The sequence below is a fragment of the Pyrus communis genome, chromosome 17 (genome assembly GCF_041283825.1).
Source record: "Pyrus communis isolate YQ-2024b chromosome 17, ASM4128382v1, whole genome shotgun sequence".
Lineage (NCBI taxonomy): Eukaryota > Viridiplantae > Streptophyta > Magnoliopsida > Rosales > Rosaceae > Pyrus > Pyrus communis.
This window is the reverse complement of record NC_142581.1, coordinates 8,465,411-8,488,720: the sequence shown is the minus strand read 5'-3', so window position 1 is coordinate 8,488,720 and position 23,310 is coordinate 8,465,411. Positions and strand designations below refer to the sequence as shown.

The window sequence follows — 23,310 nt, the reverse complement described above, 5'->3', positions numbered from 1 at the left end:
TCTTCAGGGTGGTCTAAACCACCCCGTGAAGTTCCAATCAATCTAAGTGATCCGCTCCCCGCCACTACCGTCAACTCCATGAATTTCTTGTGGGTGGTCTAAACCACCCCGTAAAGTTCCAACCAAGTCTAAGTGATCACTGCACTGCAGCAACCAAACTGCAACACCGCCGCTCTTCAACCGTTGTCTCCGGCAGTCCTCCGGAAGAAGCCCAAGGGCAGTGCGATCCGCAATCCGCAATCCGAGGACGGTGAACCAAGCGATGTAGTTGGGCGCGTGGGTCCAGACCATCAACAAATACGACGTAAGAAGATGGCAGCGGTGGTCAATGTGAAGAAGTTAAAGAAGGCAAAAAAATGCAACACCAATCATTGCGAGCCATTCCCATCCCATCGACAGTGGCGAGAATAACCCAAAGCCTTCAGAAAATGCGAAAGACATCCGAAGGCAAGAAAGCCGGGAATTTGAGGAAAGAAAAAGTCCCCAGGTCCAAGGATGCTGCGGAAGTGGCTCTAATGTTGCACTGTAAAACAGATTGCAGAAGCTCAAAAGCTCTCTGTGAAGTTCCTGCAGCCATACCCGACAGCCATGCAGTACTATTCGAGACTTGGAAAATTCAAGTCTTCAAAGAGGGGAAAGAAACCACCGACTCTGATGGCTGCAGCAAATGAGGGGAGGGCGACCCCTTACCCACCGTCGTTCATTTATTTTCTTCCCGTGCAAATATGGGAAGTGAAAAGTAATGAAGATGAACAAAGCAATCTCCACTATGATTTCAAGGACCATATCTGCTGGGTTGTTGTATGTCTTTTGTAAAGATCCCATTAAAATTGGGACAACAAAAGAACAAAGAAAGCTACAGTAGAAAATGGAAAATAGAGAGGGAAAAGAAGAAAACGTATTGTTCATCACGTGGGTGTTGCAGCAAGCTTCGGTGGTGAAACCAAAAAGGAAAATGATGTCTTCCTACAATTAGGAAAGTCCCAGCAAAAGCATACTTAAAATAATGAGGCTATTGGCCTACGAAGAAACAAGACAAAAACCTCTGAATTGCTACCTCTACGTCTTTTGTCCAAGAAATAAAAAGGATGGAAGGAAGCATCACATGGATAAAAGCAACGGCGAAAAGAGAAAGGGAACAGATGCCAACGTTTTCTTTTCCCTTTAAGTCCTACTCCAATTTTGACTCAGAGTGCATTGTGCCAAGAAAGAAGCTACAGTGGAAAAATAAAAGCACACCTCCATGCCACTCATGTGGCCTTTATGAATATGGCCTCCATCAAAATTAAAATTATTCATGAAGTCTCAGATGCACGGCACCAAGACGAACTCAAATACCAAAGTATTAGTGGGTTCATCACAAATATACCCATTAATTTTACTTGACGCTTCAATGGCTTAAAGTCCTCGCCCGCACGAGCTAAAATTGCACAAGGCATCAAACGCTCCAATGGCTCAAAGTCCTCGCCCGCACGAGCTAAAACTACACAAGGCATCAAATGCTCCTTGCTTGCATGAGCTGAAACTGTATAAGGCATCAAACCGAACAAATACATAAGGAACTACAAGTGACTTGATCCCTCAATGAGGTAAGTAGGCAACCTAGGGCTCTATCTAGGTGCAGTCACAAAATCAAATAAACACCCAAATCCCCAAGTTACGATTTATTCATATTGGAATCAAAGGGTATTCCTTTCCCAAAAGAAGGGTTGTAATTAATAGGCGCGTAACCTAGAATGGGTCGAACTCAAATTAATAAAACCCTCTTCAAAAAAATGGACAAGGGTGAAATTGTGTCGAGTGAATTATTTGTTTACATATTGTGTACAATTTTTGCTCAACATATAGGTTTGAATAGGCACCCAACAGGATAAGCACATGAACTAATCATTCAGATTATCCCATCATCCTTAATATATAATCCATAAATGAAAGTTTAAGCACTATGATGTTGAACATAGATCTACCAATCACAGTATGAACTGAAACTTTTTTCAACCTGATGCACCCGATGATAGATCTTTTCTCAACCTCTAATGTCACAGACAGTAGAGGTCTAACCATATAATGCACGCCATGGCTCCCCATCGTCTTTTGATTTTCTTGTTGGATTCCATGTGATCTTGTCTCTTGAAAAGGAAAGGTTCAAAGTGCTTGCTAAAAGTTCTCCAATCTCATTAAGTATCTGAAAAAGAAACCATCTAGAGTTAGGCGATATACATACACTCGGGAAACAGAAAGATTCATAGAGAACTAAAAGGAAGAGAAAGAAACTGAGCAAACACTAATTTTTTTCCCATTCATTTCTCAAGCAAATCATAGAAATAAAAATTACTATCATATCATGGCCTCCAAACCCAACTTGAATTCAGTCATATGTCACGACAATTCTAGGTAAACTGAATGTTGACAGTTACATTAGATAAAGTAATTAAAAAAAAGAAAAAAACCTGTATACCTGAAACTCTTCTTTATCAGAAATGCGTTGACCTCTTTGCCCGATAAGAACATATGTTGGCAACTTCAAAACACGGACCAACTGAAGAAAGCAAGCCAAAGGTTCATGATGAATCTGCAAGGATGGCGGTGGCTTCTGGGTTTTGGTTGCCATAGCCTTGCTTATGGCTGTTTCTGAACCAATCCCTATACCATAAAGTGAACATTTGCTTTCAAATTTTGTTGCAGATTTACTTTCCCCCTTTAGCTTGGATGACTCTAGGAAGAATGGGGCAACGACTGTAGGAACTGAGGATGAATTCTGCCCTGCTAATTGCGCTAGAACTTCATTAATAGCGCAGGCTAGTATTGGCGGTTCATAGTGTTCCATAAGCAGCAGACACCTGAAAAATACAAAATTGAAGGGAAATTTTTTATAAGGTTCCCCTAATCTGTTATCTTCAAGATATGTTAGAAGATAAATACAATAGTTATTCACTCTGTCCTAGTAACTCAAGCTGTTGGAAATAGTAATAAACCGACAAACTTCAACACAATATCAGAGCTGTTGGCTCACATCCTAACAACTCAAGCATTTCAGGGCAGTGGTAGATCGATAAACTTTATGAAAAACAGAAAACTGCATAAAAAAATAATGTGGAACCTTCCACTGTTATCGTCACAGCATGAGTTCTGAACCACAAAGGAACAAAACTATTACAAAGTAATTTAATGGGTTTCAACCACTATGGGCATAGAAACCAAACCTACAAGCATTCTTTGAAAAACGCCTGCAATCAAGTCCCTTTAGACCTCACAGATCACTCACAATTCCATAACACCGAGTCGATTTTATACCCCACATGGTTTTGAAAAACCAGCATCATTTTCAATTTCAATCACACACAATCTAAACCCCAAATTGTCACAAATTTCACTTTCACCATAAAAACTAGAACACATTCCATTAGAAAATACACGAACCATTTCTCAACACCCAAATCCCACATAGAATCTAATCTATACGAATACAAACCCGTTTCTGGGTCCTAAACAATTCCATGAGAGAGAGAGGAAGAGAGAGAAGGGGAACCTCATATTGGCCCTGGGGATCGAGGAAGTTGTGAAGGATTCCAGAAGCTTTACAATTTTGGATTCCATAGCGCTCCAATGAAAGCTCGAAACTTTCTTCTCTGCAACAAATTGGCGCATCGACATCAATCGATATAATATGAATTTGATCTCAAACTTAAAAGGGTTGATAGGAAGAGATCTTACACAGTAGAATTGCTTGGATTTCGGCGGAAAGCAGCTGAGATGGCTTCGCCGAAGCCCTCTGAGTCTCTCAGCAGAAACACTACCTTCGAACCGACCTTCATTTTCTTTCTGCTGTTTCTCCTAACCAATCTCCGGGGGAGCGCGCACTAGCAATATATAGGAGATCGAGTGCCGCTTTTTTTTTCTTTTTTCTTTTTTCTCTGTTTTAATGTTTGGGGATTTTGTTTTTGTGTGTGTGTGTGTGTGTGGAGTTTAAATAATAAAATCCTAGCTAAAAAAATCAGTGGCATTTGTTTTTTTTTTTTTTAAGTAAATCGATATTTTTATACTAAAGGAAGGATGAATTCGGCTAAACCACATAATAAGCAGTCTAATTTGGTATCAAATTCGTCATCCACGAGATTCAAATCTAAGACCTCTCACTTCCGAATGAAGAGGAATAATAGCAAACTGTAATATTAACTAGCTAAATCAAAGGTATTTGTTTTTTCTTCTTTCTGGGATAAGGTTTATGACATCAAGGTAAAATCTCGCTCTAACATTTTAAAAATTTGTCACTAATACTTGAAAGTCATAGAACCCAACTTAATTAGATTGTAGATAGAGTAGACGAAAAGAAGACTACTTTTCAATTTTAGAAAGTACAGTATGATTCAAATCTTGTTTCAAGTGGCAAATGAGTAGAACAGACCAATTTCTCTAACAAATCAAGTGTAGAATTAATGGCACACCTCGTGATATATGCTTGATACTTGAATATTGGCTTGAGAAATTTTTTCCGTCTTTTCTTATTCCAAAAAATTAATGGCACACTACGTTTTAACTGATAAATATATTTTGGCCAACCTAGCTTCCTCCGTCCATTGGAGCCAACAAAGAGTACTTCACTATGGTGCGGTGATGAGATATGAAAGTACTGTGCTATTTAATACGCATTTTACGATCATACATACATATTTTTATTTTTTCATACAATTTCAAGGAGTAGTTAAATTATACGTTTTTTTTTTCCCCAAAAAGTGAAAGAATTGTACACTTTTTCAAAGCAACATACAAACGTCACATATTATTTATTGATAAAATGAAAATAAGTTAGAATAGGAAATATTCAAATTTAATATAATGGCCGATGTTTTGACATACATCTCTTAAAAATTAAGACAGATGAGGTTTTGTTGAAATTGGAAGCAGCTTAGCTAGTCTGAATTCCAGGTGGTTTCAAAATTTGGATGAACTTTTTGCTAAAATTTCATATATGTAACCCTAATTTGCTAGAATCTCTTGACCATTGATCTTGTTGAACTTTTTCCACTTCAACCAATTTAACACCAGTGAATAAGAAAATCAAAAGTAATTTTACTTGACTTTCCTTGGATTAATCTATCGAAACAAGTGTAAAATGAGTCAATTCATCCGTCCTTTTTTCATGGTTTGGGCTACAATTAAATTTTGGAACATGTTCGTTCAATGTCGTAACTTTTGATACTTGAATATTGACTCGAAGCATTTTCTTCACTTTCTTATCCTGAAAAATTAACAGCAATATTGGTTCTTAAACCCTAGCCATATCCACATTATACCAACACCCCTCCAATTTTCCACACAGAGAAAATAAAAGTGGCAAGAATATAATAATCAATCCACTTGAAAAATTGCAAGAATAAGTAGGAGATCATGGAATAGCATTTCTAGACCTTAATTTTCTTAATTTCCTGCATATATAATCTGAATACAATTATGCATTATTATATATGCCTCCCACCATTCATCATCCTCCAAATACCTGCCCTACCAAAGGCTACCCAGTATAACAGCACTAAACGGGTGACACCAACAATTAAAAAAGTTCAATTTACAAATTATCAAATGAATATTAGAGTACCCTTATATATGAAGTAATGCTACGGCCATAATTTACAATTTTACAACCATTTTCTGTTTTTTTTTCTTTTTTTTTCTTTTTTCTATAAGCTAGTTTCCCTTACTCAATCTTAGGCCCTGTTTGGCAGATCGGATAAAGGATCGGATAGGATTAGTTATACGGACTCGGGTGTTTGGCGTTCACTCGTACTAAATAAGCGCCGGATTAATTTAACCGGTCGGATAGGATAACACGGTATACACCCACTTAATAAAACCAACCAAAACGCCGGGATTATTTAGTCGGGGAAGAAGAATATGGGAGAGAAAGGGAGGGAGTTTGGGGGGGTGTGGCGGAGAGAGCTGGGGAACAATTATTTGGGATTCTTCTGCAGTCGAGGAAGAAGAAGGGAGAGAGAGGGAGGGTGTTTGGGGGGTGCGGAGAGATCTGGGAACAAAAAAATGATTTCACTTTTTTAAATTTTTTTTTTTTTAAGTTTGATTCCTCCTATCTAGTATAATACCAAACACAATATAAATAATACGGTCATTAGTCCGATACTGCACCAAACACCCGAATAATTTAGTCAGTACTATCCTGTGGCTATTTATCCTATCCGACAGAAATAGTCAGTACAGTCTGAACTGCCAAACGAGGCCTAATATGCATGAATAAACGGGTAGAAGTCAGAAGATGTTGAGTTACTAGTCTGAGTTGAATAATAAGGACTGCTATTATCACTGTCTATGCCGCCGTTGCCATCTCTGACGTGATCGCTCTCTGATTCTGGCGGCCATGGCTTGAAAATAAGTAGCATGTGCTAGGCCTAGGCACGGGACGGGCCGGGCCTAATTTTGAAGGAACCAGAGCTTAAACGAAACGGGCCGGGCTGGGTACATCATATTTCATTACAGGAATTGAACAGAACCCGGCCCGTTTGAAACAGGCCGGGTCCATGGTTCCCCTTTTTTTTTTCTTTTTTTTTTTTGTTTGGGAAAAAACAATTATCGTTTTTTTTAATTTGCTCCAGCAAGTTGCTCATCATATTGTCTGCTTAATTTGTTGTTTATTGTTTTGTTTGCTCTCTACCTGTATCACTATCGACATATTTGGAAAAAAAAAGAGCTGGAGGATGTGTTGATTACTGATTTACTATAGTCGAATCTTAGTAATATATTAGATAAAGAAAAAGATATATCCACTTGGTGAATCTAGTAGAACACGTTCTTGAATGGTTGAAATCATCATTCATTAGCCAAGCTAGGTCTGTGATGACATAAGCAATACGATCATACCATCTTAAAAAAATATGTTAACACTAAACTATGATAGTAAGTTGAAACAATATTGCATCAATTGCACATCTGCACAAATTGCACCAATATTGTTACAATTGCACAGATTCTATGATTCTACCCTGACACTACCAACGTCCAAAATAACAACATATCCAAATTCCGAGAGTTCAAAATAACAATATTACATGACATCGTCCAAATACTATTTTGCGTAACAATATTACATGACATCGTCCAAAATAACAATATTACATGACATAACAAGCTTACACCTCGCCTTGCAAGAGAGAGAAAGCCCTATACTATTTTGCGTATTAAAACACTGGATGAAACCCACACACTAAAATCTGACTATGAGCAAATAAAATCAGCCAGGTTCACTATCCCACCTATGGCAAGTTTACTTGATTGGAATTGGGTTAGTGAAGAATAGAATGAATCTGGTTGTTTAGGTATGGGATAAACTACCCCCACGTCATATTTGGTTGTGATATACATTACACATAGAATATGTTACGCATTGGAATGATACACATTACACACACATAAGACATACTATATAGCAGAACATCTTCCTCAACCAATAACAGAACATCTTCCTCAACCAATTATGTATACAAGTATCAAAGTATCCTTTCCTCAAGAAAAAAGAGGACTGCAACAATAGGAGTATGCAAAACTTCGCAAATCTACAGGTAAAATTTCAAAATAAGTGCTTGAAAATTAGGGAGACAGACAAAAACTCCATAACCCCATGAAATTTCTAAAAACAGGGGACAACCCTTTTGACAAAACTGAATTTTGGGGTTTTTCCTGTTCACCTTAGATATCAATACTTGAAAGAATAACCCTACTAACTATTGAGTTGCGCATACAATTCAATCAAAACTCAAACCAAGATATTATATATATCAAATATTTCCAAGTAATCAGCTAGATAATCAAACCCAAATCAAAAATACTAAAAATATAGAGAATACTGAGAGGAAAAAAGAAATAGGAGAAAAAATATCACCTTTCTTGGCTAGGAGTGTCCCAAATCTGAGCCTTGATGAGCTTGGAATCAACGGTCAAAGTCATGGTGGCGAACTCGACGCCGATGGTAGACTTGGACTCCAAATTAAACTCGTTCTTGGTGAACCTGGAAAGCAGGTTCGACTTTTCCACCCCAGAAAGTCTTGGTTACGTAGATGGTAGTCTTGACGCCAATGGTAGACAGTAGCCATTGAGGGAGTCGAGGCTCGAGGGAGTGACGGTGGAGACTGGATAGGTGGGGCGTGGGAGTGAGAGAGTGAGTAGCAGGGTGCATGTGCTTGTCTCTGTGTGTGTGGCTTGCTTGTGGATGGCTAGAGTCATGTCGGAGAAGGTGGACGGAGGAATGGCGTCGCAGATTTGAGAAAGCTGAGAGGGTTGCGGATTGGGAAGTGTTGGAGAGATCGAGATTCGAGAGTTACTGAGACTGATTCACTGAAGTCTGAAACTGATTTGGATTTTGGAAACCTAGGTTACAAATTAACGGTTCAGATTGAATGATAGGTTATCATTCAATCTCCACCGCTGATTACAATTAGAAACGGGCCGGTCAGGGGCCCCATTTTTCTAAGGTTTAGGAACTGGCTTGCCCCGTTTGTTCCCAAAAAAAAAAGGACCAGGCCCGTACCCGCGGTTCCTCTACTCGTTTGCCCACCCCTAGCCTGTGCCCTGTCCCAAAAGCCAATTGTGCCCATCCTAGAAAACTTGCACCGGTTGCATGTTCTCTAGCATGGTCTAATTCCTCATGAATTTCCACTGCTAATTCTTGACATGAATCAACATAATCCCATCTATGTTGATCCACATTTCGGGGTCTTTTGAGCTGGACATTGAGCTTTCCACGACAATGTCATGCTCTTTTCTATTCTTGTCAAACATCACTCTTGTGGCAAACACTTTTTCTTTTTTCTAGTATAAAAGTGCCTCCACAAGGGCTGGTCTGGATTTTGTTCTCTTGTATACCTTTTTCTTTTCTTCCTTTTTCTTTTTCTGCCCCTTATCTTTGCCTTTGGTATAAAGACTTTGAGAGCTTTCAATTATACCATCCAGTTTAGCATATGATTGAAGGGCTTGAATTACGTCTTCATGCTTCAAGGCCTCATTTTCAAACATTATAGTTGTTAGAAAGTGCTTGAAAGACAAAGGTGCAAACCTTACTTAGACGATATCCATATCATCATCTTTGTATGTTTCTTTGACCTTCTGAAGATTGGCTATACAATTCTAGAACCTGCAATATCACTTCCCTCTTCCAATCAAAGCCCAAATAGTTCATCCTTGAAAAATAGTTTATTGGACACGGTTTTGCCCATATAAATATTCTCCAACTTGTCACATGCTTCCTTAGTAGTCACCTTTTCTATGATGTGGGACCTAACTGATCTTGTGAGATGGATCTCGATGGAGTTCTTGGCCTTCTTGAGAACCTTGGCCCAAGCAATGGTTGTAGACTTCTCACCAACGAGTGCATCATCCAAATCATGCTCTATCAATACATTCTTCATCATCCTTTGCCAGTCCGTAAAGTCATATTTGCCATCAAAAGGTTTTAGGTCCTAGGTACGCGGTCGCCTTTCATTTTGACATTGCAAAACACGTTGAACCAAGCTAAATTTGACTCCCTCTGGATCTTGCTTTTTGATGTGTCCAACAATTGACTAAACTTAGCAAATTAGAGAATAACTAGAAACATACAAGATTTATACTAGTTCAGAAGAACTTTTGCATATGGCCAACTGTGATTTTCCAGGGTAGAGAAATACGACTTCTTTGATTAATAATAGAGTTACAATGCAAAACCCTAAAACTAATTCCTCTTTGTCTCTCTCGGCTGTCTCTAGCTTTTCTCTCTTGATTCCCTAGCCTTGCCGCACCATGCTTATGTAAGGATTAAGTTTCCTATTCTATATGGAATAAGAAAGTAGACTTTCTTTCCTATTCCAATTAGGCTTTTAGGATTCCTAATCCATTTGTACGAGGAAACTTTGATTATTTCCTAGTCGTTGTAGGAGAAGAATCGGTGCACCCTTAATTTCCCTAATACAATCCTAAACAAAATAGGACACTATCTTTGACGAGCCAATTCCTAAAAAGCTGCAAGTTTTTCTGAAATTGAAGAGAACACGGGACTAGGATATGACATCATATTGGAACAATTTAGCAAAATGCTGAAATTTTCTATAAAGAGCTTACCTTTATTACACATCCCTCAGACTATCTGTGATATCAGCATCAAGCATTTTGGATGGAGGTAAATACCGAGGTTGGGTGTAGATTGGGGATGAACGATCATAAAAACTACAGTATGAAGTTCGAAATTAGGTAGGAATATTAAATTGAGATCAAACTGATAACATATCAATTGGCCCAACAAAACGGGAATACAAACAAGTTGAAGAATACTAACGAGAAATCTAACGAGAAATCCAAAAAAACTTTAATTTTAATGAAAAATGACAAATAAAGGTGTAGTGAATAGTACTAAGGAAAGGTAAAAATGTGGTTTTTCGTTAAAAGTGAATAGTATTAAGAATGTTTCGTTAAAACTCCATTTTTTTTTTGTTATCCCCAAGTTTGCATTGTAGAAAGCCTCAATGGTACCAAATATCAAAATTGCAATTCAACTCGTGAATGAAAATTAATCATCAATCTGAAATCCATGGATTGAACAATTATAAGACTAGAGTAATTATAATTAGGCCTTCCTCTTAACCTTAGCTAAGAGTTTAGAACCCTATGAACAAAGAATTCATAGTAGTCCTACAAAGGAAATTTACATAAAATAAAACAGGAAAAGAGAAACCAAATTGCTGATGCTCTCCCGCAGCCCTGTACCATGCCAGAAGAAGTACTTCTCTGCTGCTTGTATCTCCCCTTTAATATTTGTGCCTCCCGTCCAAGTTTGCTAAAAAATAGGAGTTCCAATCAAATCGATTTGAAATTCTTTCCTAAGATATCTCCACCGCCTCATGTAATCACCTTGTCCATCTTTCTTTAATTCTTTCTTCTTTCCTTTCAATATCAATTGTACATTGCACTATCTCACTTAAAAGCCACTGACTGGAATTTGGTATTGGGCAAGTACATTTCTTGTCCATCATTTCTCAGATGGCTTAATTGGATTATTAGTCCGTGGTGACAAGGTGGTTGAAAGATAGCTCTTGTGGTAAAAAAAATTAGAATTTAAGCCCCTGTGGTAAAGTCTGTTAGGATTTAGACCCAAAATTAAAAATTTCATCATCTCCGTTAATTGTTATCACATGAGTCTCACATATGAGACTAAAAAGATAAAGTTAGCCTCACATGTAGCCCCACATGCCAACAATTCATGGAGAGTTCCGTTTTATCCTAATATGTGTTGCTCGCATGCTAATAATTAACAGATGGCCAAATTTTTTTCGTGATCCTTGTGGTGACACGCCACTTTCGATGTGAACGTCATGGTGAAAAAGCTTTTAATTAAAACCTCGTGGTGGACTTGTTAGCAATTAAGATCCAAATCCAAATTTCCGTTAGTCTTTCGTTAAATAAACATACGTGACTATCACATGAAGGGTCAAATTCATCATTTCAATCCAAATTACATCTTATTCAACGGACATCTAGTATAATTTAGGGTTTAACTAAAATTAGATTTTACAGAGAAAAAAAAAAAAAAACTTGAATGCGAAGATTGAAACTAAACCTGTAAAACAACATCAATGGTTAAGAGAAGAGATGAAGGTGAAGTCGCGCCTAATTTCTTAGGTATGATTTAATTTGGGTTGGAAATCCTAATACTTCTAATATACTGTTTTTTTTTTTTTTTTTTTTTTTCCAATGCCAACATGTCTTTGATCATGAGTTAGAGTCTTAGTCTTACTTGAATTTTCATTCTTGTATCAATTTGTACCAATTTGAATGCATACATGCCTTTCAATTTTGTCTTTAATTGGTAATGTGGTTTCATGCAGGCCTTGGTCAGCCAGTACAAAAACTTTCAATTTTTTTCTTAATTTTCTTTGAATTTTAATTCTTTAACTTTCTTATGCTCTTGAAGTCAGATAATGTATATTCTCCTAGAAAAATAAGGACAAGGCCAGGTCAACTAGGTCCCATGTCAAATTTGTGGAGTAAAAATAATCAAAAAAATTATAGAGGTGACACGTGAATTTTTTGGCAAAAAATATAAAATTACCCTAGATGCACAACGGGATTCCTACGCACATGCAACAGACAATAACGGCTCAATCAAGTAATAGTCAAAGGTGATCAAAATGATATTTATTCAAATCCCTACTCATCAAATCCTTATTCAAAAGGTAACTCCCAATTTCCTATTTAATTTAGGATTAATTGTCATGTTCATTGAAAGATATTATTTCACATAATATGTTGCAATTATTCACCCAATTACACCATATATGGCCGGCCATTATTCTCCACATTAGGTCGGCCACTCCCCTATAAATAGCTCTATTATCCCACAAAAAAACGAAGTCATTTGCTACCCACAAACTCCTATACACATTCTTTTTAGAATTCTAACTTTGGCATTAGAGATTTTTCAGCCAAAGCCCTCCTCCCTAGGCTCAAACCCAATCCGCGCGAGCCAAGCCCAGCCGTAGTCAACATGGGTCAAGTTGACCCGGATCTGCGCTCGCACTCTCATGACTTAGATCCGTGACTCCTTACACCCATACAAGCTTTTTTTTTGCTATTTCGAACCATTTTTCGACGTTTCGGACCCGTTTCAGACCCATTGTTGGTTTTTTTTATTTTTTTTATTTTTTTTTATGCAGATTTGGCTCATTGAAGCTCAAAATTTTGCATCTAGAGTCTACACCACTTAAGGAGACATATACGGTCCAAGCTCTTCCACCCCAAATGACGAAAAACATTTGTCTCAACAAGTCATAGAGTTGACATGCGCCCTCATGCTGCAGACGACCTTAGTCAATCAGCCCTTGCAGCGTACCCCAGATGAGGTGTCCCGATGTAAGACAAGGGTAGACAACGAACCTCTCCAGCAGCATCCTGGCAAACAGCTTATCGACCAGCCACAAACTAAGCGCTCTGGCAGTGTATACACCCGACTAGACCCCTGAGATAGTGTATACTATCATCTTATCGCGCAGAGGAGTGTGAACTCTCGGTTAAGCCCACAAACGAGCATACATTCATGGTTGGGGCCACACTCTAATAATCAACATGAGCAACCTTCCAGATGAAGTGTTCATTCGCGGCTAGGCCCGCAAGAAGCATCATCCACATCACATCGGAGCAGGCAACACGATAGACGAAGAGAAGCAATCACTCAATCGACTCAAGTTCAACCGGCAACCTGTGAATAACCTGCTTGCTTGCTAGGAACGTATCACATGCACCACAATCGTAGCATAGACGAGCCAAGCACATAGAAAAGTAGTCTAGACCAGCATGTCATGACCGAGGGCAACTGAAAGCTCTGCTACCCCAACAAAGGCAAATTCAGGAAAAAGTAAAGAGGCTCCTGACAGAACAATTGAGCGACTTCCAGCGCAACGAAGCCACTAACGAGGCGCTTTGAAGAGACATGACCAACATAAGTATGTCACCATAATTAACATTGTTGTAATAAGCCCCATTAGATAGGGAACACTTACCTTGCACGCCCATCCTGGGGAAACACCCACCTTACAGCAGCCATCAAAATTCGATGTCACCAACCCTGATTGATTTCTTGGGAATGTCCTCAGCCTCTACATATCCCTATCTTCCTTTTTCACGCAACAAAAATCACCTATTTTGAACTAATCATGATTGCTACTTCCAAGTATCTCAAAACAGCAAACACTCAATTCACCCTCAAGCCCTAATTTCTTACTGCACGTGTAACTTAGCTCCAGTTAGAGGAAAGAAAAATTCAAGAAACCACCTAAACGCAATATTAATTGAAGTAATTAGGCAGAACCCTAACCCTAGAAATTTTCCTTTTTTCCCCCTTTTCCCCCTGTCGACTCTCATCCTTTCTCGTTATTGTATTTTAACCGGAGGCCTAATGGCCATTGAAGTCCAACGATTGTCATATTTAATGGTATTCTGGAGTAGGATTGAAGCATGTTGGCAAAAAAGTCAATTGTTGGTCAAAGTGGCACCTCTAGGATTATGAAACCCTTTTTGGTCTACAAACATTGGATTTCCATTATGCAAGTTCCATTAAGTCGGTCACACATCTAACGACAGGCACCATAAGTTTCACCAATATTTTTTCCATTGCTGTCGGAGGTTTAGTGGAAGGGCTTGTTTCTCAATCAAGGAAAAAAAAAAAAAAACAAAAGGACGGGCTTGTTTCGAAAATCGTTGAGATACTTGGTATGTTAATAACAATTTCATTTATTGTAAATTTGAATTCAAATCAATTATTCCAAAGCAGTTTATGTCCTAACATTGTGTTTTAAATGTCAACTTAGATATCAAACGCATATATCAAATGAAGATTGTCCATGTCCACTCACTTGCATTTCTAAAGCTCATGTGCGAAGAGGTAAATAAAAATTGGGATATGCAACAAATGAGTTTTTGCTCTGTGCGTTCGGCAATCTTCCTTGCTGTTAGGAAGGGGAATGTGGAGCTTATTACTCATATATGTAAAGCAAATCCTGAATTTATGTGGGCAACAAATGATATGACAAGGAGCATATTTGACTTTGCCATCGAATGTCGTTAAGAAAAGATTTATAACCTTATATATGGGATCTCTACGAAAGATTTGATGGCAATTCTTGTCGATTGCAATAATAATAAGAAGCTACATATGGCTGGGTTGTTGTCCCCATCTGCACAACTTAATCGTATTCCATGTGCAGCATTGCAGATGCAGCGTGAACTGCAATGGTACAAGGTTAGAATTTCTCACTCGACATAATTCTTCTGATAATATAAACTGAAAAAATCAAATTAAGTCTTCGGGAGGTTCTCGATTTGTTTTTCCTTTTTCAAATAATCATCCAAATCCAGTATATATCAACTATTAGTCTGCTAAATAGTTTTTTATTGTTTATTCAAACATTACTGGGGGAGGGAAGAATTGGACTCGGAACCTAGGGTGCATGCTCTACTAAGTTACAAGTCCCTTTGTCCACTTATCAGGTTTCAATCTTAGTTTGTTTTCCTAAAAAGTTTCTCGTATTATTGTAAGTAGATGGTCAACCTAACAGAAGTTGTAAAATTAACACAACCTTCAAGCCTTAATGCATAAAATTTTATAATTGAAGCATCATGACCAATTTTGAATACCATGTCCAAATCTTGGAATGTAAAACGTAGTTAATCCTAATATAATAAAGACTACAGAAAATTATGTTTTATGCTCTCATATGTCAGTACTTGTTTGTTCAATGCAGGATCCTGTTCGGATCCTCTTTGTGAGGATCCTGGGGATCCTCCAATCATGTCCGTTCATCGTACTTCGTGCTGTCAGAAATTATTGTAAATTTTTTAATTCAAAATTAAATATAAACAATATTTGACAAAAACTGGCCGGTATACGATGAACGGACGTGATTAAAGGATCTGGAGAGGATCCTTATTCGTTCAATGCAATGTAGGAAGTAGAGGCGATTGTACCTCCTAAGGCTGTTGAGAGTCTGAACAAGAGTGATCGTTTGACACCAAGGGAACTATTCACAAAGAATCATAGTGAATTGCTAAATGAGGGTGGAAAATGGATGAAAGAGACGACAACTTCTTAGACAATTTTAGGTGCCCTTATTATTACCATCATGTTTGGTGCAGTAATCACAGTTCTTGGGGGAAATGGAGATACCGGCTTTCCTGTATTCATCAATGAAAAATTGTTTATGTTGTTTATAGTTTCAGATGCTATATCACTCTTTTCTTCCACAACATCAACGTTAACGTTTCTTGGAATTCTCACATCATGTTATGCAGAAGACGATTTCCTGAAGTACTTACCCACAAAGATGATAATTGGTCTTGCCACTCTTTTTTTCGCTATTGCAACCATGATGATTTCGTTTTCTGCTACCCTTCTAATTATAGTTTGTGGACAATCTTGGATTATGATTCTGGTCATACTTCTATCAAGTGTTCCAGTCACTTTATTTGCTTGGATGCAATTCCCGTTCCTCGTTAGAATTATTGTTTCTACTTACAGAAAAGGAATATTTAACAGGAATGTGGGACCTTGGTTGTAAATGTACTTCAGTATGTTATATTTCTTCCTATATCTATTTATGTGGGATCCTAAAATCAGTGTTTAACAAATCAGCCTAAGTGGCCACCTAGGCGCTGGGCTGTGGAGTTTCGACCCGATTTAGACCAAAACGTTCAGTTAGGCGGGGAGGACTTAGGCGGCCGCCTAGGCGCTCGCGAGGTGCCTGAGGCTGGCTAGGCATTAGTCTAGGCAATTTGAGTCTCACTACAAATCCCAAACTTGTTGCAACTTTCACAATGGATCTACAACTTCCGATCTTGTACGTAGCAGCAGAGCCCCGACAAATTCCTCCAGCTCGTCTTTGTGAAGATGAGGGAAGAAAGAGTGCGAAGAGATAGAGAGAGAGAGATTACCAGCGAATTTCTGCAACTCGTCTCTGTGAAGATGAGGGAAGACAGAGTACGAAGAGAGAGAGAGAGAGAGACATTTCAATATGTGATGGTGAGGACTGGGATCTCAAATCCAAGGAAAAGTTGATGGTTTTAATTATCAAAACCATGAACAGTGATGGTTTTAATTATGAAAACCACCCAAGGTGGTGGATGGGTGATGTGAAAAAGGTGAAGTGCTAATGGTTTTAATAATGAAGACCACCCATTATGTGGGCTTTTTATATTTTTAAAAGTTTGGGATATGTATTATATTTATATATATATATATGTTATATAAATTATAAATTATTTAGATAATATTTTATTTTTTTTCCTAGGCAAGCATATTATATATGTACATAAAACATTGACATATGTATGTTCTTCTATAAGAAATAACATATTAGTTAATAATTATTTACATTTGATATAGTAAATTTAATTAATTCATAAAATATATAAGAAATTTACCTAAATCCGCCTAGACACCCGCCTAGATCCCGCCCAGCCGCCTAGACGCTAGGCATCAGGCCGCCGCCAGACTAGCGCCTAGCGTTTTTTAGAACCTTGCCTAAAATTAGACGTGTAATTGGTTCGATGGATTGTTATTGTAAAGGTTCTACATCATTATCTTTGAGTAACATGTTAATTTAATTATTTCGGTGAATCGTATATTTTGTGCATATGTAATTATTCCAAATGAAATATGGTTTAGGTTGAAGCCTTCAACTCCTTGCAAGGAATTCGTTTTAGTGTAGGTCTTTTCTATAGGACTCGTTTGATAAAATACATCGAATAAGTAGTATTCATATTTGATTCATGAATATTCTAGACTATAAGATAGTCTCTTCTTTAGATTAACTTGGGGAAAGAACCCACTTTTTAGAGGCTTCTTTCGTGATATACGTTAAGAATTTAATCATTGGGAAATGAATAAAGATAAAAATAGAAAATAATCTGTGTAAATAGTTTGTCATTTAGTATTACGGTCAAGTGGTATTTTTGTTCACTTGTAAGTGAGATTTTAGGTTCGATTCTCGGCAGAGTGAATTTGAACCACATCCTTGTGTATATAGGTAAAAGACAGCATGATCCAAGTATAATACCATTAGGATTCATAAAAGCACAACCCATCAAGCAAGATGTCTATCATGCAAAGATCCACTGTCAACTATAGTACTATTGACTCTAAAAACTATCTAGCCTACGTGGCATGCAGGCCGAGTAACTAATAAGCTAACTACGTCATTCGGTTGAATGCGAGGTGTGCCAACTAATCGGACGAGTTCAACCGGGGAGTAAAAATGAATGTTGGTGTGGTGTTGGACGCAATACTGACTTTTGCATCTTGGGATTGCGGTCGAGGAAAGAACTTGTCTCAGCCTCTGGGTTCTAGAGTCTGAAGACAAGACTGTTAGTTCTACGAAGTTCACGAATCATTGATGTCGGGTTTGGTCTCAGTAATTATATTTGTGCAAATAGAAGTACACCGAACCAGTATCAGATTGTACAGACATAAATACTCAAAAGAGATAACTGTCTTGATTGTAAACGTGGTTCAATCGTCTGAATGTCGTGCTCTAAAATGTACTAGTGAGTATCCAATCATAAAATAAACTCAGTTTTCTATGTGCCGAGCCTGGTAACACCTCACTTCGCCGAGAAGGCTAACAAGATAACCTCTTCCAACAAGGTCTCAGAAATCCTTGTTAGTCGAAACTGGGATAAATAACTAGTTGGTCTCAAAGGTCTCAGAAATCCTTGTTAACCGAAACTTGGATAAATAACTAGCTGGTCTCGAAGCAGTGCTCTTTATCCAAACTAGGTGCTCCTCGGTCGGCTGATTCTACAGCTCCAATGCTATTTATTCAAACTGAAGATGTCACCAGTTGCCTCCATAGTACTATTTATCCAAACTGAAGATGTGTTGGCGAAAAAATAGAAAATAAAAATCTCAAGGTCTTTGAGATGTTGTTTGCCCGGGCAATTGTGTGTTGGTGGGACCTTTCACATTGTGTGCCGCTTTGTATTCATAGAGCTGAGGTACTTGTTTGGCATGGCCTGGATGATAAACAAAACATTTCAATTGCATCGGAAGACTCTGGAATGGAATATGCTGAGAAATAAAATGTGGTAAATTACATTTTACCTTTTCAGATTTGAGTGCAATTGCAACCTTATACATCTTTAAAACATTTCAATTTCATACCTTAATTATCATTTAATTGCAATTTCATACATCTGTTGGCCAAGTGATGACGTGGAAAATATAAGGCCTACATTTTTTATGACGTGGAAATTAAAAATAATTAAAATTTTAAAAATCAATTTAAAAATCAAACTAAATTAATACAAAATTAAAAATTACAAATCTAACTGCCATTCTTGGCTCGGCTCCGATAACGTAATTCCGGGAAGAGTTGGTAGTTGGACACTGGATCACTTCGGACCTGTGATGCTGGGTCGGGGTTTGGTGAACCGACTGGTGGTTCATAATTGGGCTAATAAAAAGTAGTCTCAAGCAGGGAACAGCGGGATGGAAGGCGAAAAAGGCTTGGCTTTGTTTCACAGAAAAATGACTTGCAAAATGAATCTCTTTACCATAAAGAGATTTGTTGTTCCTGAACTTGCTTTACCTTAATTGTTATTTAAACAAGTAAAAGTTATGTCTTGGTCCGAGTAGGGATAGCATTTCTCTATCTCATCTTCCATTTAAGTGGGCTGCCCTCTTTCTCCCTGCAGCAATCACGATCTTCTCATCTTCTCTCGATCTCTCTCCGAGGGGAGCGCGACTTTAATTCCACCATGTGCACATACGTAAGACGATCTCGATGGAAGGGTATGGGAGTTTACAAAGACCATCGACAGAGAAGGTAGGGAATGGAGTTGCGGTGTGACTGATGGAAACCGAAGATCTGAGTCTTTTCGAAGAACCGTCACTGTACAAACTAGGCGAATCGCAAGTGAAGAAGACGATGATTTTTTTTGTCAAGACTTCGAAAGATTCCAATTTCGAGAGCGAAGTGAAACTTGAAGAGACAACTCCACAGAGGTTAGAATCAACGCAGACCCCGACAAGAGCACCGCCGCTCTCAACACTCTCACCACCATCAAGAATTTGATGGAAGTGAAGCACATAACTTTCCCCAAATTAAAATTCCTATGAATTTTTTGGGCAGATGACGGGAATGGAGAACCTTTTACCCTGAAAATTCAGAGGGATCCAAGGCGATGAGACATGCCTAGTTGTTTCCAATTAGGGATTTGACCCCATTTCTTCATCTGGGTTATGTTTAGAAGACTATTTTCTTATGTGTAGGCTATTCCTAAGCACAGATAGAGAGAAAGAAAAGCTGTTTCAAACCTCTACGCATTGTCAAAGAGCAAGATTCAGACCCTATCCATGGAGCAGGTTATTCTGCAAGAGCAGGGCAAAGTGGGTGAATGTCATTGCCATCTCTCTCCGTGGAGAAGAAGGTGATGGGCCCTTGTAATTTTTAATTTTGTTTTATTTTTAAATGGGTAAATTACATAATACCTCTTTAGGTTTGAGGTTTATTATAACCCTATACAACATCTTTAAAACATTTCACTTTCATACCTCACGTACTATTTTATTTCAAAATAATACCTCCGTTAGAATTTCCATACATTGGTCTGTTAAATGCTGACATGACATTAGTGGACCTTGTTACACGTCAGCCCACTCCCTCCAAAACTTGCACACGTGGATATCCATCTGCCACGTCATGCCAACTTAGCAAAAAGTGCCACGTGGCCAAAATTTCAAATTTCAAAATTTTCCCGCCATTATTCTTTTTAATTCCTATTTCTTTATGGGTTTTGGCAGCTAAATTATGAACAATTGCATCAAATGCAATCCAAAATGCAGAAATGCATATTCCCACATAATTGAACCTAGTAATCAATGAATAGGCAAAAATGTATTCCAATATCCAAATAGGCAACTAAAGTAGCAATATATTTCACTTTCTTGGTAACCAAATAACAAGCATGTTCCATATATTGGCAATCAAAGCTAACATCTAGGGGTTCAACTGGAAATAACAATAAAAAAACCCTAACAAGCTAGCATGTTCCCAAAAGGATATCCAGCCAATAGCAAAATAACAGTTCCTAGCTAAGCAAAAAAACGATTCCTAGCTGCTGCCAACATTCGCAAAAAATTCTAGCCACTAGCAAAAAATTCCAACATAAAAAAACCCAGTTTGTTCTTGTAAGGCAACACTTTTCACTTTCTTGGTTGCCTTGTCTTTCTCTTCTTCACTCCTCCATCTGTTTGAACCTCTGAATTACCTTCTCCAGCTGTGCTTTATGCCTACATCCAATGTTCAGTACAACAATATCCAAATCAACAAAAATATAGGCCACAAGTTATCACAAAAAAATATCCACATCCAATGCATGCAAAAGAATCCCTAAGTTATCACAATATAGGCCACAAATTCATTTACAAACCCTAACTAAATAAAATAGGTGAAACAGTGCTTACCTTAGGTTTCTTTCCCCTCTTCCTTAGTACACCACCTAGATTACTAGATGCTCCATGTGTAGAACTTGATGCCTAAAACAAATTAAAGATTTCAGGATTAATAAAGTCTTAAATCAACTTAGAAATCATATACCTTTGTACAAGGTTATACGTCACCTCTTGTCTTATAGGAAGATGCCTGTGATGAGTCCTAGTATTGTGGCCCTCTTTGTTACATATTCCACATTTGATGGTCCCTTGGCCTTTTCTTGAGAGCTATTATGGCTGTGGAATATCTCCACTTCTGTTAGTGGCCTCATTTTGTGTAGGATTAGCTTCTTTCTCATTTTCTGCAGCCTTTTTGTTTCTCTTCTTCTTGGGTCTTCCATGTTGTCTAGTATATAGAGGAGGCTGGATAAGTGGATTTTCAGTGACCTCCCACATTGACATCCCATTCATTGGCTGGATCAAGTGTCCATATGTTTCCAAGTATATGACATTGGAATAACAAACATCCACATAGTATTCTAGCTTATCCTTCTTATAATTAATGACAGCAATGGCATGGCTGCATGGAAGACCAATGAAGTCAAATCCCCAACATGAACATGTACATTCAGTCAAGTCAACAACAAATTAGTCACCTCCTCCAACATCCACTTGTAATTTAGTCTCGCCAGACCATTGAGCAATGCATTGACCACTCTCTATTTTTGCAACCTCCATCTTCTTCTTAATCTTGGGGCACAAATCTCCAGGTTGTCTCAGCATAATGTCTCTTCTCATTTGAATCATTCTCATCAACATGGTATGAATGATTTAAAACATGGTTACAATTGGTTTCGACCTTGCCTTCACTATCAGGACATTGAAACTTTCACACAAGTTGTTAAGCAACATTTCACACTTGGTATGCATTTGAAAATGGGACCTACTCCAGTGAATGGTATGTCTCTTCATGAGCCAATCATATGCATCTTCGCTCAACAATCTAAGGTCCTTCATGGCTTTTCTAAAGTATGGAATTGTAGTGGTCTTGGCAACAACCCATAAAGCATCCTTCAATGCCTTACCCTTAAACTATTCTTCATAGTTTGTGTACAAGTGTCGCAAATAAAACCTGTGGTGACAATCAGGAAGAATCGCCAAGAATGCAGGAATTAAACCTTTCTGCTTGTCACTAATGAATGTCCAATGATGTTGATTTATAATCCCAATATCCTCAACCAGAATCTCCAAGAACCAAATCCAGGAATCTTTGTTCTTCATCTCGACAACTGCATAAGCTATCACCCAAGTTTTATCATTAGGATCTATCCCCATAGCAACCAACGATTGACCCCCATGCTGAGACTTCAAATGACAACCATCTAAACCAATCAAGGCTCTGCAGCCATGCTTGAAACCTTCCTTGCATGCACCCAAACACACATACATCCTTTGAAACCTTCATTCATCCAACTTTATCTTCATAGTGCTCCTCAGGTTTGTCTTTTTAATTTCCTCGGTAAAATCCCACAATCTTGTGTATTGCTCAGCATGCTTACCCTCTATAATCTTCATAGCAGCAGCCATAGCCCTATGAGCTTTCATCTTATAGCAACCGTGTTTCCATTCAGCTTCAATGGTGTCCATAAAAGACTCAACAAGTTATGTTGGATTAAGTTGGATCATTTCCAAGTACTACTCAGTAAGCCAAGACTGTTTCATATTCCTATTCATCCATAATCAACCACATGTGTGGTGATCCAAAATCTTCTTTATTTGAATGTTGTTTAAACTGCACATCTTCCCATACTTGACAAGCCACGAACAACCGTCTTTGCACGCTACATCAACCTTGAACTTCTCATTTCGTGGAAAATATACATCCTCATACCCATTTATCATAGAATGCATAACTACTGCCTTTTTGAATTGTGCGGCATCCCTAAATATCATCCCTAAAGACAAATGTGGGTTCTTCATGTCAATTTTCTCATTAAACTCGAGATAATGCTCATTGTTGCATGGACCACTGTCTTCATCTTCATGCACACTGTGAAGGCCATCCGAATTGTAATCCGGCTCACCAACAAGATCTACATCAATCTCTTCTTCAAATTCTTCCTTTTGTTGCCAAGATCCCTTCCCAGATTGTAGGTTATTTTGTTCCCTAATGCTAGCCAACACTGCATCCTCCTGTGCATCCACATGATCATCTACAAACTTCATAAACTGTAAGTGATCTTCATCAGCAAGAAATTCTTCTTCTATGAAGTCACTGTCATTTTCATCTTCTTCTTCCGCTTCTTTATCATCCACATCAGCCACTCCTTCATCCTCCACCCCTTCATTAGTCACTC

The 23,310-nt window shown here is 38.1% G+C and overlaps 1 protein-coding gene, 1 long non-coding RNA gene and 2 pseudogenes across 2 annotated transcripts in view; 2 read left to right on the top strand and 2 right to left on the bottom strand.

Annotated features, from left to right (window-relative positions):
• The window catches only part of LOC148689369 (uncharacterized), an 82,564-nt gene extending 81,327 nt beyond the window's left edge, over window positions 1-1,237 (top strand). Inside the window, exon 2 of the long non-coding RNA XR_015958458.1 lies at window positions 488-1,237. This is a non-coding gene — a long non-coding RNA (uncharacterized LOC148689369). The remainder of the gene's footprint in view (window positions 1-487) is intronic.
• A 529-nt stretch (window positions 1,238-1,766) lies between these two features.
• LOC137708711 (uncharacterized) lies at window positions 1,767-3,914 on the bottom strand. Its single transcript, XM_088688454.1, has 5 exons — window positions 3,715-3,914; window positions 3,530-3,629; window positions 3,101-3,129; window positions 2,459-2,840; window positions 1,767-2,185 (listed from the first exon to the last, which is right to left on the bottom strand). The coding sequence occupies exons 1-5, from the start codon at window positions 3,813-3,815 to the stop codon at window positions 2,057-2,059; spliced, it is 741 nt and encodes a 246-aa protein (XP_088544580.1). The 5' UTR covers window positions 3,816-3,914; the 3' UTR covers window positions 1,767-2,056.
• A 10,523-nt stretch (window positions 3,915-14,437) lies between these two features.
• Window positions 14,438-16,082, top strand: LOC148689368 (uncharacterized; annotated as a pseudogene).
• Window positions 16,083-21,244: 5,162 nt separating this feature from the next.
• On the bottom strand, window positions 21,245-22,933 carry LOC148689367 (uncharacterized; annotated as a pseudogene).
• Window positions 22,934-23,310: the final 377 nt, after the last annotated feature.